Source organism: Sebastes fasciatus, chromosome 7 (genome assembly GCF_043250625.1).
Source record: "Sebastes fasciatus isolate fSebFas1 chromosome 7, fSebFas1.pri, whole genome shotgun sequence".
NCBI lineage: Eukaryota > Metazoa > Chordata > Actinopteri > Perciformes > Sebastidae > Sebastes > Sebastes fasciatus.
Genome location: NC_133801.1, coordinates 36,743,015 through 36,755,077, shown reverse-complemented (window position 1 = coordinate 36,755,077; position 12,063 = coordinate 36,743,015). Strand labels below are relative to the sequence as shown.

Here is a 12,063-nt window from a genome sequence, read left to right as displayed (position 1 = left end):
TCCTGGTATTTTTATATCTGGTGTATTTTTTATACTTTGTACTACTAACTTGTGCCTTTTTACTAACATGGTGGCACTAAGGAACTGTGATGCTGAAACTTCTTTGTTGGTGCATTGTTATCTTGAGGCAGCAGAAAGTGATTGCACCATTGACCAACAGAAAGCTGGTCTACAGTCTGGAGCAGTATTTTCCTATTTAAAGGGCTCATTATTCAGATAGTAAGATGAGTCTACAGGCAGGTTCACAACACGAGTACACTCTGCTGGTTACACACACAGGGACGCTGCAGCTCCTCCTCCTTAGTTAAACACAGTGGCGGCGCTACAACGAGGATTTTATTCATGTTCAGGAAAACACTAAATTCAGGCAGCAGGTGACACCTCAGAATATAATGAAGTAAAGCTCTGTTGGTCAATGGTGCAATCACTTTCTGCTGCCTCAAGATAACAATGCACCAACAAAGAACCTGACCACACCTCATTTAAGACCAACACGCCCATGGGTGCACAGATACAGTACATTTACTACTTACACAACGTGGGCGCTGGAGGTGAAAATAACAACTGTGTTGGTCTGACGCTGTGCGCTGCTTTGTGCCGCTTTGTCCCACTTTGTCCCGGGTGTAAGAGGGGCCCTGGTCCGTGTCCTATAGATTGTGTGTTTTCATGTTTTCTACCATCTTCCAACTTTTCTTGTCCAACCAATCAGAATTAGGTATTCTCTGTGGTCATCATGTAAGTAAGTGATTGAAGTGTGAGTGAAGACATGAAGCGAGGCTGTGCTCTCCGTCACCCAGGAGTGCTTAATCACTCACTACCACAATTATTTATATAGCAAAAAAGTGTAAAATGAGAAAAGCTGATATTAATGAATTGTGTTATTCTTGTTGTTGGTATTATTATTATTATTATTATTATTATTATTATTATTATTATTATAGGACGTTATTGGATTCTATTTGACCACATTTGTGTACTTTTTGTAAATCTCTTGTTTTGTGGCGTCTGTCTGTTAAGAACTCAGTTCTTTATTACGTTTGTGTTTGAGACCGGGGCTGGTCTGTGATTCACTGTCTCACTGCTGTCTGTCTCTGTGTGTGTGTGTGTGTGTGTGTGTGTGTGTGTGTGTGTGTGTGTGTGTGTGTGTGCCACAGCCTGCTGGGTGGAGCACAAGCAGCTTCAGCTATAAATGGACCACTGGTGTGTTTGATGTTTAGAGGATGTGGTGTGTGCATGCATATGTTCTGTATGTATTCTGCATTTTAAATCTGTGTGTGCGTGTGCGTGTGTTTGTGTGTGTGTGTGTGTGTGTGTGTGTGTGTGTGTGTGTGTGTGTGTGTGTGTGTACACTCTTAGAAATAAGGGTTCCAAAAGGGTTCTTCCTGAAGGGCTGAAGTTCTACCCTGAACCGTTTGCATCTAAAGAAATCTTTTTTGAAGAAAGGGTTCTTCAAGGGTTCTTTGTAAGACTAAGGGTTCCATTGTGAACCTTTTTCATCCAAATAACCCTTTTTGGAAGAAAGAGTTCTTCAAGGATGTTTGAAAGTGTGGGTCGTCCCAGCACACACCCTAAAAAACTGTGATTGTGAACCAGGACTGTTGTGGGTCTCGCTGCACCACATCAGCCCCGGCCCTTTAGGAACCTCATGAGGCCCAGAACGTGGTTAGGGTGGACAAAGATCTATAGGTTGTATAACTCCCTGGGTGGGTTCTTATTGGCACCCATAGAAGGTGGAACGGTTCTGGATAGAACCCCCAGTGAGGGTTGTGCGTGGAACCCTTATACCATAGAAGGGTTCTCTGTAGAACCTCTCATTGGGGATTCTGGGGAAAATTCTCACAGATGGTTCTAGATATAACTCTTGATGTTGGGTTCTAGGTAGAACCCTCAGAAAGTGTTTAATGTGGAACTAATATAAAAAGGTTCTATCAGGAACCAAAAAGGGTTCTCCTATGGGCGCAAGCTGAAGAACCCTGTATGGTTGTAGTTAGCACCTTTGAGGTTGAGTTGAGGTGAGTACTCTATCTGACTGAAGTCCATCATGTCTCAGTCTCACAGAACAGACACGCTTCCATTTCTACAGATGCAACAATCACCACAGAATCTGAGAGAATCAAGACACCATCTCCTGCTTTCAGACACTCCACTGCCGTCCAGGTATTATTTTACTCTGGCGGCTCATCAAGTGCAATCTCCACACATCTCCACACATCTCCACACATCTCTCAGAGTTAGTGTGGATGAAACAGATGGACACTGAAGCATCACGCCCTGCTGACGGTGGCGTTCAGGCACGGGTTGCTGGGCTCTGGCTGTTGGATGCTCCTGCTGGATGCAGGCTGCTGGAGGCTGTGCCATTAGTTTAGCTAATGGGTCAGCAGATAGTGGGGGATATGTGTGAACCTGCCTTTGAAAAGGGCTTCACGAAGGCATGCATAAATTCCATAAGGAGTGTGTACAGGTGCTGCTAACAGCAGGTCATTAGACAGAGCTGTCACTGAGGTAACCCCGCGGTTGTTGCCATGGGAGCAGATAAAAAGGTTGTGATACCTTTTTACCAAACCTTCATCCCTTCAATGAACCTTGGCTGCGATGTAGTCCATTAATGTGAAACACACACACACACACACACACACACACACACACACTGACCACTCAGGCTGAGCTTTGTGGTTTACTCTCCTCGGTCAACGACCTCCAACCAACCAATCACAGGAATGTGTCAGCAGCACCGATGAAAAGCACAGCGGTGGTCAATGAAAAGGAAAAGGAAAAGGAAAAAAGAAAGGAAAAGGAAGTAGAGAAAAGACAGCTAACAGGGGTAGAGGAAGTTGGAAACGAGATACCTTCTGAGGAACAGTTCCTGCCACAAGCGCTCTGCAGAATATAGAACATCTCACGGAAAGACCTGGGACCTTCCAGGCATGAAGCATTGAGGAGAGAGAGGAGAGAGAAGGTAAGACAGGAAGGAGAGACAGGCCCGAGGGAGGAGGACAGGAGGATGACGTGGTGAGACAGACTGATGAGACAGGACAGAGACAGCAACTGTTTCTGATGAGCTTAACCTCCATCAGATTATTAGTACATGGGATGGAGTGTCCTGACATATAACATTATAAAGTATGTAGTACGTATGTAGTACTAGGAATTTGATATTAATATTATATTATCATCTGTTGTTCTCGTGGGTTTTAACTACACTGATGCTGGTGGATGAAAGTTGCTGAGAAAAAGTGTCTGATGGGCATTCAACAATATCTGGCCAAAGGAAAGTGATCAATATGACTCTTTTGTTCTTAGGACAGAGAGACCATGGCTAAATATTAGTTATAAAATGTGCTTTCTTGTTATCACAATCAACCTGTTTGTGATGTTGACACTGACAAAATGTTATTCTTGCAATCCAAACTAGTTATACCATGATAATGAGACAAAGATGTGTCCTCATATATAACAATGATTCAATGATGTCAATATAACACAACAATATCACAGCTCCAACTACTGTATGCCTGTGTGCTATGAAATCCTTCTGTCTTAAAGAGACAGGTGCTAAATATTCTAGTAGAAACATGAATCTGAAAATGAGCCTGTGATAACGCTTGTAGTCGTGGAAGTATTATCTGCTGTCTCTCAGAACCAAAGGAAGAGTTGCTTGATAAAGCTCTAACAGAGGAGACAGGAGGGCTCTTTATACCATGACTAGAGGTGAACTCTAACCATAACCAAGTCATTCTAGTTGTACTGATGTCATTCTATACATCATGCGTTGAGCCTTTTCTCAATACATGCACCACAAAGACTATCCTCTACCACCAAGCCACTGATATTAAATGTTTAACTAGTATACATATACACCCCTAACATTGCACTGCCACAAATATGCATATGTAGGCTTTACATTATTTATATATGTGCTGTATAAACACTTTCAATGAATCACTTATTAATGTGATTGTTTTAATTGACAGTGTTTATTATTCATTATTACAAATTTAATTTTTATATGTCACTTTGATCTGCATATTGCATTATTACACTCATGCAGTCTCCTGTTCTTGCTGGCCTCTCTGGTCTGTTTCTTGTGCTGCTGTATTGATAATTCATATTGCCTCGTTAATATGTAATAATCATTAATGCAAAGATGACATGTAGCTGTGAGAGAAAGGCTGTATACATTGAAACAAATCATGAATGAAGAAGTGAGGAAGAATGTCTACAGAGAGAGAGAGAGAGGGATGGACAGAGACCGAGAGAGGGAGGGAGGGATAGATAGACAGAGACACTGAGAGAGAGAGAGAGAGAGAGAGAGAGAGAGAGAGAGAGAGAGAAAGAGATGGCCTGAGACACTATGAGAGAGAGAGAGAGAGAGAGAGAGAGAGAGAGAGAGAGAGATGACCAGAGACACTATGAGAGAGAGAGAGAGAGAGAGAGAGAGAGAGAGAGATGGCCAGAGACACTATGAGAGAGAGAGAGAGAGAGAGAGAGAGAGAGAGAGAGAAAGAGATGACCAGAGACACTATGAGAGAGAGAGAGAGAGAGAGAGAGAGAGAGAGAGAGAGAGAGAGAGATATCTATATATAGATATATATATATTTCAAAAAAAATAATTTCAGAACTAAACATTTTCTACAGCTCTCAGGTGTAGACAAGTTATCTGTCCTACTGGGGGAGGACACTAGGACCTGTGAGCTGGTAGCAGTGTATGTTGCTGCCTGCCATCAACTGAGGGACAGGGACATGAACTGAGGGACAGGGACATGAACTGAGGGACAGGGACGGGGACAGCTGTCTGCACCTTGTTGTTGTTTGTTTGTTTGTAAATTTGTATCATTCCTGTTTATATCATTGTTCCAATTAATTGATTGAAATTATTTTGTATATTATTTTATTTAATCGATGTTTATGAATGTAATTATTGTAAAAAAAATTCATCATTTGAATATGCTTTGGCAACATGTGCAGTGTTACGTCATGCCAATAAAGCCATTTGAATTGAATTGAATTGAATTGAGAGAGAGAGAGAGAGAGAGAGAGAGAGAGAGAGAGAGAGAGAGAGAAAGAGATGGCCAGAGAGACTATGAGGGAGAGAGAGAGGGATGGACAGAGACCGAGAGAGGGAGGGAGGGATAGACAGAGACACTGAGAGAGAGAGAGAGAGAGAGAGAGAGATGACCAGAGACACTATGAGAGAGAGAGAGAGAGGGATGGACAGAGCTAGAAGGTATCTCCAGTTGGATACACACTGACTGTCACTGCTCAGTGACAACAAAAGGAAAGATGGATGGTGCATTGTGGGAACTGCAGTCCTTCCTGATGGCTGTAGTCTATCTGGTGTGGGCTGACTAGAGCCCACAGTGCATGCATCACAGCTGTCAGTGTACATATAGTGTTGAATGGCATTAAAGACTAATGGAATTAGAATCCAAAGTACTGATTATTAGAATTATTAAATCACTTTTACTACGCCACAATCGTCACCATACATAATGCGTACAAACTGAGCTTAGTGCACTGGGCATGACATAATCGTGTTAAGCCTTTCAAGTGGGTGGAAGTGAACTTTGACGGATTCGAGGGATTTAAGTGTGCCACGTTGGGCATTTCCCATTTATAGGGGAATGTCACACTGGCTTTAAAATCTGTCTGAAGTGCCTCCACTAAGCAGAGACATTATGAAAGTCATGAATAATACTTATAAATAACACTAAATTTCTTAAAGGGAAAGTCACTTTACGAGTCTCAGGATAACATGAATATACTTTTGTTGAAATTTGATCCTGACTTCAGTCCATATCAGCTCTCTATAGACTGTAGTCACGGCTGTACCTCCTACAGGGCTGGGGAAGCTATCACCATGGTGACTGGGATGGGCAGAGCATAACAGATCATGCAGCAGGGCCACAGTACCTGAGCTGCACCTCATACACACACCAACACACACCAACGCTGTCAGCCCAACATGCACCATGCACCGAGCCCATGCACTCCATACCTGTCACTACACAAAGCTCTCATGGCTGACAGAGGATAGGGACATTTACCTGTGATGTCAAACCACAAGGGGGTGGAGCTCTGCTGCAGGGACACCACCCCCACGATCTCTGCCACCTTGTCATTCTCCATGACAGTGAAATTGTAGAACGGCTCATCGAAGAGCACCGGGAGCGTCGAGGGAGGAGGTCGACGAATCCACTCGATGTGCAGGCGAGCTGTGGAGGATTTCTGAGGACGCCCGTTGTCTGTCGCTTTGATCTGAAGAGCACAGTAAAGTAAAGGCTCACCAAAGAGTCAGTCACACAGATATAACATGTTGGAAAACAAAGAACAAAGATATATGAACATTTCTGAGTCTTGAAATTCCTGTTTAGATGCAATGTGAAGGGAAATGTGACAACCCCAACCCCGGTACTGGGGGTTAGCGGTAAGTAAAACCCCAGATTATGTCAAATGCCAATGATTATTAACAGTTTTGTTTGCTATAATATCTGCATATGACAGCTACAGTATGGTTACAGTTATGAAACGTGAGCATTCATTGGAAGTGTGTGAAGGGTCTCCTACATAAAGGATTCACTACTCCCTGCACTGACACTGAATGTTGGCATTGGATGTAAATAGTGAGGTGCTGAATCATCCAATATGGACGTAATTCGTAGGTTACTGGGATGAATGTAGAGGTGGCCTGAAAGCATACAGAGTCAACATGATGCTTTAAACAGATACAGATTCACATTACATGGGGCACAATCTGAGGCAAAGGCTTCTGTTGAGTTGAAACTAATTTAACTTGACTAAAATACTTGCATGATGCTATGATACTATGCAGCCCATCCCCAGTTCCTCCCACTCTCTGTCTTGTGATCATTTGATTCAAAATATTAAGGTATGTTCAATATTTAAAGGGCGGGTCCATCTGCGTTCTGTCCTGTTCCCCCCCCCCACACACACACTTTTAGCCCACTCAGCCGTTAGTAGAAAGCATTGACGTAGGGCACCGTGACAGCCCTACTTGATATTGTACTTTAGTTGTCAATTATTACAAAACCGTTGACACACAGTAAGCCTGCAGCTTTCAGTGTACCGGGAGTGTACCCCCCCCCCCCCCCAGTCTTGGCTTCAGGCAGGTTTCTGTCATGAACTGAACTGATTGTAATAATAAGTGAAGAAGGTTGGCGTACAGTCAGGATGTCGTAGCTCCCTGCAGTGAAGGCTTTGCGTGAAGATACGACTGCAGTCTTGGGGTCGATGAAGAACTTCCCGTCCTCGTTTCCGTCCACGATGCTGTAGGAGAGGTCACTGTTGGGCCCTTCATCGCGGTCGTAAGCGAACACCCGATAGATTGGCTCGCCCTTCTTTCTCCGCTCTCTCTCTGGAAGTTTGACCTGGTAGACCTTCTCAGGAAATGTGGGCTTGTTGTCGTTTTCATCCAGGACCTGAACCATCACCCACACTGTACTCTGCCTGGGACTAGGACCCCCATCTGCCACCAACACCTGCAGGAGTAGTGAGAGATTCAATACAAATATATACGCAGAAAATATGTTCCCATTCACATTGTGGATCCTGCATCCGAAGACCCGACCTATGAGAGAGTGTCCCTTGGGGGAGCCGAGGGCCACGTCGAACGTTGATTTGACCAAAGTGGCATGCAGCCAGGAGGAGGCTATGATGGCACCCTTTTCACACCTTCAAGTGTGGCCCGTCAGAACACGTAGCAGGACCAAATATGTAGAGCTGAAATTACTAATTATTAAATAAATCAGTTGGTCAACTAGCTATTTTGATAATCAATATATATATATATATATATATATATATATATATATATATATATATTCTTATTTTTCAAGCAGAGTCAACTTTTCTCTGTTTTATGTATGAAAAACCATGATTGAAGTTTTATACACCAAATGTTTGATGAAGAACGCAATCAGCAGATTCATATATAATGAAAATCATTGTTAGTTGCAGACCCACAAATATGTGTCACTGTTTTTACAATATTAGTTGGAAAAATAAGCTAAAGAATGTAATGATTTTGTGAAACACGTTCACTATAAAGTAACTACAGCTCCGGTCTGTGTTCTCTGTCAGTCTCTGACTAATACGATGAAAAAGAAAGAATCTGTCTTCTTGTGTTTTGACAGCTACGTCTGTACCTCTGGAATGATAAAGGAGGTGATCACTGCGAGGTGGAGCTAGCCAATGAGAGCTACGAAGCAGGCTTTTCTTCTTTGTCCTAAATTTTATTTGTTTTGCTAGAAGTGCAATCACTTTTCAGCTTGTCACAGATTCATGACACAGCAGCAGTTCATTTCCCCTGTGCTCATGGCTGGCTTCATTTAAGAATACCATCTGTCATTTTAGAAAATGCCAGACATGAAGAACTGCAGTGATTGTGAAGAAACTGGCTTGCTAGCTAGCTGACTGTGGAGTGCAAAAGGAGGTGGAGAGTACACATAATCATAGAAAAGAAGAGAGAGAAGGAAGAAGAGGATGTTATGCTTATTTACCATTGATCTATTAAGTGAAATAATCTTAAAACGTTTTGCCCTTCACTCTGTAGAGTGTCTTTTTGGTGGGTCAGCTCCTTAAAAAAGCATTTTCAGAAAAAACAGAGCCCAAATCAGTTAATTTCATCATTTGATTAATTAATTAAATTCAACACAGATAATCGATGGCAACACATACGAGATCCAGACACACTTAACTAGTGCTTGAGAACAGAACAGTTCTGTTCATGCTGAAAATAAATAAGAAGATGACGAATTGTTTTTTTGCTTGACTATGGTGACCACTTGGTGGTTAGTGTATTTCATTAGATAGTCTTTGAGTCATGGTGCTGTGGTGGTGGTGGTTAGTGTATTTCATTAGATAGTCTCTGAGTCATGGTGCTGTGGAGGTGGTGGCTAGTGTATTTCATTAAATGGTCTTTGAGTCATGGTGCTGTGGAGGCAGTGGTTAGTGTATTTCATTAGATAGTCTCTGAGTGATGGTGCTGTGGAGGTGGTGGTTAGTGTATTTCATTAGATGGTCTCTGAGTCATGGTGCTGTGGAGGTGGTGGTTAGTGTATTTCATTAGACGGTCTCTGAGTCATGGTGCTGTGGAGGTGGTGGTTAGTGTATTTCATTAGATGGTCTCTGAGTCATGGTGCTGTGGAGGTAGTGGTTAGTGTATTTCATTAGATAGTCTCTGAGTCATGGTGCTGTGGAGGCAGTGGTTAGTGTATTTCATTAGATGTCTGAGTCATGGTGCTGTGGAGGTGGTGTTTAGTGTATTTCATTAGACGTCTGAGTCATGGTGCTGTGGAGGTGGTGGTTAGTGTATTTCATTAGATGGTCTCTGAGTCATGGTGCTGTGGAGGTGGTGGTTAGTGTATTTCATTAGATGGTCTCTGAGTCATGGTGCTGTGGAGGTGGTGGTTAGTGTATTTCATTAGACGTCTGAGTCATGGTGCTGTGGAGGTGGTGGTTAGTGTATTTCATTAGACGTCTGAGTCATGGTGCTGTGGAGGTGGTGGTTAGTGTATTTCATTAGATGGTCTCTGAGTCATGGTGCTGTGGAGGTGGTGGTTAGTGTATTTCATTAGATGGTCTCTGAGTTATGGTGCTGTGGAGGTGGTGGTTAGTGTATTTCAATAGATAGTCTCTGAGTCATGGTGCTGTGGAGGTGGTGGTTAGTGTATTTCATTAGATGGTCTCTGAGTCATGGTGCTGTGGAGGTGATGGTTAGTGTATTTCATTAAATGGTCTTTGAGTCATGGTGCTGTGGAGGCGGTGGTTAGTGTATTTCATTAGATGGTCTCTGAGTGATGGTGCTGTGGAGGTGGTGGTTAGTGTATTTCATTAGATGGTCTCTGAGTCATGGTGCTGTGGAGGTGGTGGTTAGTGTATTTCATTAGATAGTCTCTGAGTCATGGTGCTGTGGAGGTGGTGGTTAGTGTATTTCATTAGATAGTCTCTGAGTCATGGTGCTGTGGAGGCAGTGGTTAGTGTATTTCATTAGATGTCTGAGTCATGGTGCTGTGGAGGTGGTGGTTAGTGTATTTCATTAGACGTCTGAGTCATGGTGCTGTGGAGGTGGTGGTTAGTGTATTTCATTAGACGTCTGAGTCATGGTGCTGTGGAGGTGGTGGTTAGTGTATTTCATTAGATGGTCTCTGAGTCATGGTGCTGTGGAGGTGGTGGTTAGTGTATTTCATTAGATGGTCTCCGAGTCATGGTGCTGTGGAGGTGGTGGTTAGTGTATTTCATTAGACGTCTGAGTCATGGTGCTGTGGAGGTGGTGGTTAGTGTATTTCATTAGACGTCTGAGTCATGGTGCTGTGGAGGTGGTGGTTAGTGTATTTCATTAGATGGTCTCTGAGTCATGGTGCTGTGGAGGTGGTGGTTAGTGTATTTCATTAGATGGTCTCTGAGTTATGGTGCTGTGGAGGTGGTGGTTAGTGTATTTCAATAGATAGTCTCTGAGTCATGGTGCTGTGAAGGTGGTGGTTAGTGTATTTCATTAGATGGTCTCTGAGTCATGGTGCTGTGGAGGTGATGGTTAGTGTATTTCATTAGATGGTCTCTGAGTGATGGTGCTGTGGAGGTGGTGGTTAGTGTATTTCATTAGATGGTCTCTGAGTCATGGTGCTGTGGAGGTGGTGGTTAGTGTATTTCATTAGATAGTCTCTGAGTCATGGTGCTGTGGAGGTGGTGGTTAGTGTATTTCATTAAATGGTCTTTGAGTCATGGTGCTCTGGAGGCGGTGGTTAGTGTATTTCATTAGATGGTCTCTGAGTTATGGTGCTTTGGAGGTGGTGGCACGCACGCACGCACGCACGCACGCACGCACGCACGCACGCACGCACGCACAAACTATGTCCTCACCTCTAAAACGTGTTCTGTTTGTTGTTCACGGTCCAGTTTCCTGGAGGTTGTGGTGATCAGACCTGAGACAGAAACCAGAGAGAAAACTATTAGAAAACACACACAAACACACACACACACACACACACACACACACACACACACACACTGTGGTGCCTGTATGAAATTACTTTAGTAATGGTAATTAGTAATTAGTTGTGGGTGTCAGACACAATGGTTTGTTCTAATTACATGGAATGAAAAAAGACGAGAGGAAGAAAGAGAAGGAGACACAGATACAGGTATTAGTTATTACTCATAGTGGTTATTTAGTGTAGTTACCTCCCCGAGGACTTTAGAAAGGGGAGAGAAGCGAGGTGAAGGGAGAGTTACTGAAAGAAGAGTGTCATGCCTGATAATTAATTCATGTTTAAGATACTATCTGATGTCTACATCTGTTAAAAGGAACAATCCAGGATGTGGTTTAATGTGCATGTTTGCCATTAAACCTTCCATAAGATGAGAAATAGGTGTCATTTGGATCTCTGTATGTCAGTCCAGGGGGAGATACTGTATGTGGGGACCTTGACATTCTGGTCTGAACCAAACAAGCAGACGGATCCCAAAGACAATCTTGATTGTTATGTCATATGCTCAAAAGTATTCATTCAGTCATGGTTGGCTGGTTGGCCTGATTATGGACACCTCGATGTGCATTATCCTGCCTATACCATGGTCACTTGCTAAAGAAAAAAAAATAATAAGACCATTAATTTATATTTCCATGCGTTTTGCAACCAAAATCTTTTCCAAACCCATTCACTTCATTTCCCTGGTAACCCTGAGGGGTTTTCTAATACCTGGAACAATCATTACCAGGGGTGAAAGCTTTGGAAGAAGCTGGAGAAAAGAGTGATTGATTCTCAAGGTCAAGAATAAACTCTTAAGGAGCAAATATGCTGTCAGAACTGTTGGTCACACGGTCAAGACCCCCCTTCCGTCAAACCTTTCCAACATGTATCCAAAAATTTCTGGACAATTACTCTGAAACCTTCACACCCACTTGAAGCCTGCTTGGCCAGAACTATTTCTGGGTCTTTGTTTGTGTAACACTACAGATGTCTTCCAGGAGAGACCGTCCCAACATGTGCATGGTTATCCCCCTCACCATGCTGGCAGGCTTTGAGTGCGACCGTTCGGATCCGACGA

At 43.1% G+C, this 12,063-nt stretch overlaps 1 protein-coding gene across 5 annotated transcripts in view; it reads right to left on the bottom strand.

The window, feature by feature from the left end:
- Positions 1 to 12,063, bottom strand: part of fat3a (FAT atypical cadherin 3a) — a 228,643-nt gene that overhangs the window by 82,458 nt on the left and 134,122 nt on the right. For 3 of the 5 annotated variants that reach the window (XR_012594613.1, XM_074640548.1, XM_074640550.1), the window contains exons 4-7: positions 10,876 to 10,937; positions 7,182 to 7,496; positions 6,045 to 6,255; positions 2,847 to 2,915 (exon numbers count right to left, since the gene is read on the bottom strand). Coding sequence is in view for 4 of the 5 variants with exons in the window: in XM_074640548.1 (XP_074496649.1) it covers positions 2,847 to 2,915; positions 6,045 to 6,255; positions 7,182 to 7,496; positions 10,876 to 10,937 (657 nt within the window). In the remaining variant the exon portion in view is untranslated. The remainder of the gene's footprint in view (positions 1 to 2,846; positions 2,916 to 6,044; positions 6,256 to 7,181; positions 7,497 to 10,875; positions 10,938 to 12,063) is intronic. The other 2 variants (XM_074640549.1, XM_074640551.1) reach the window with 1 other exon arrangement.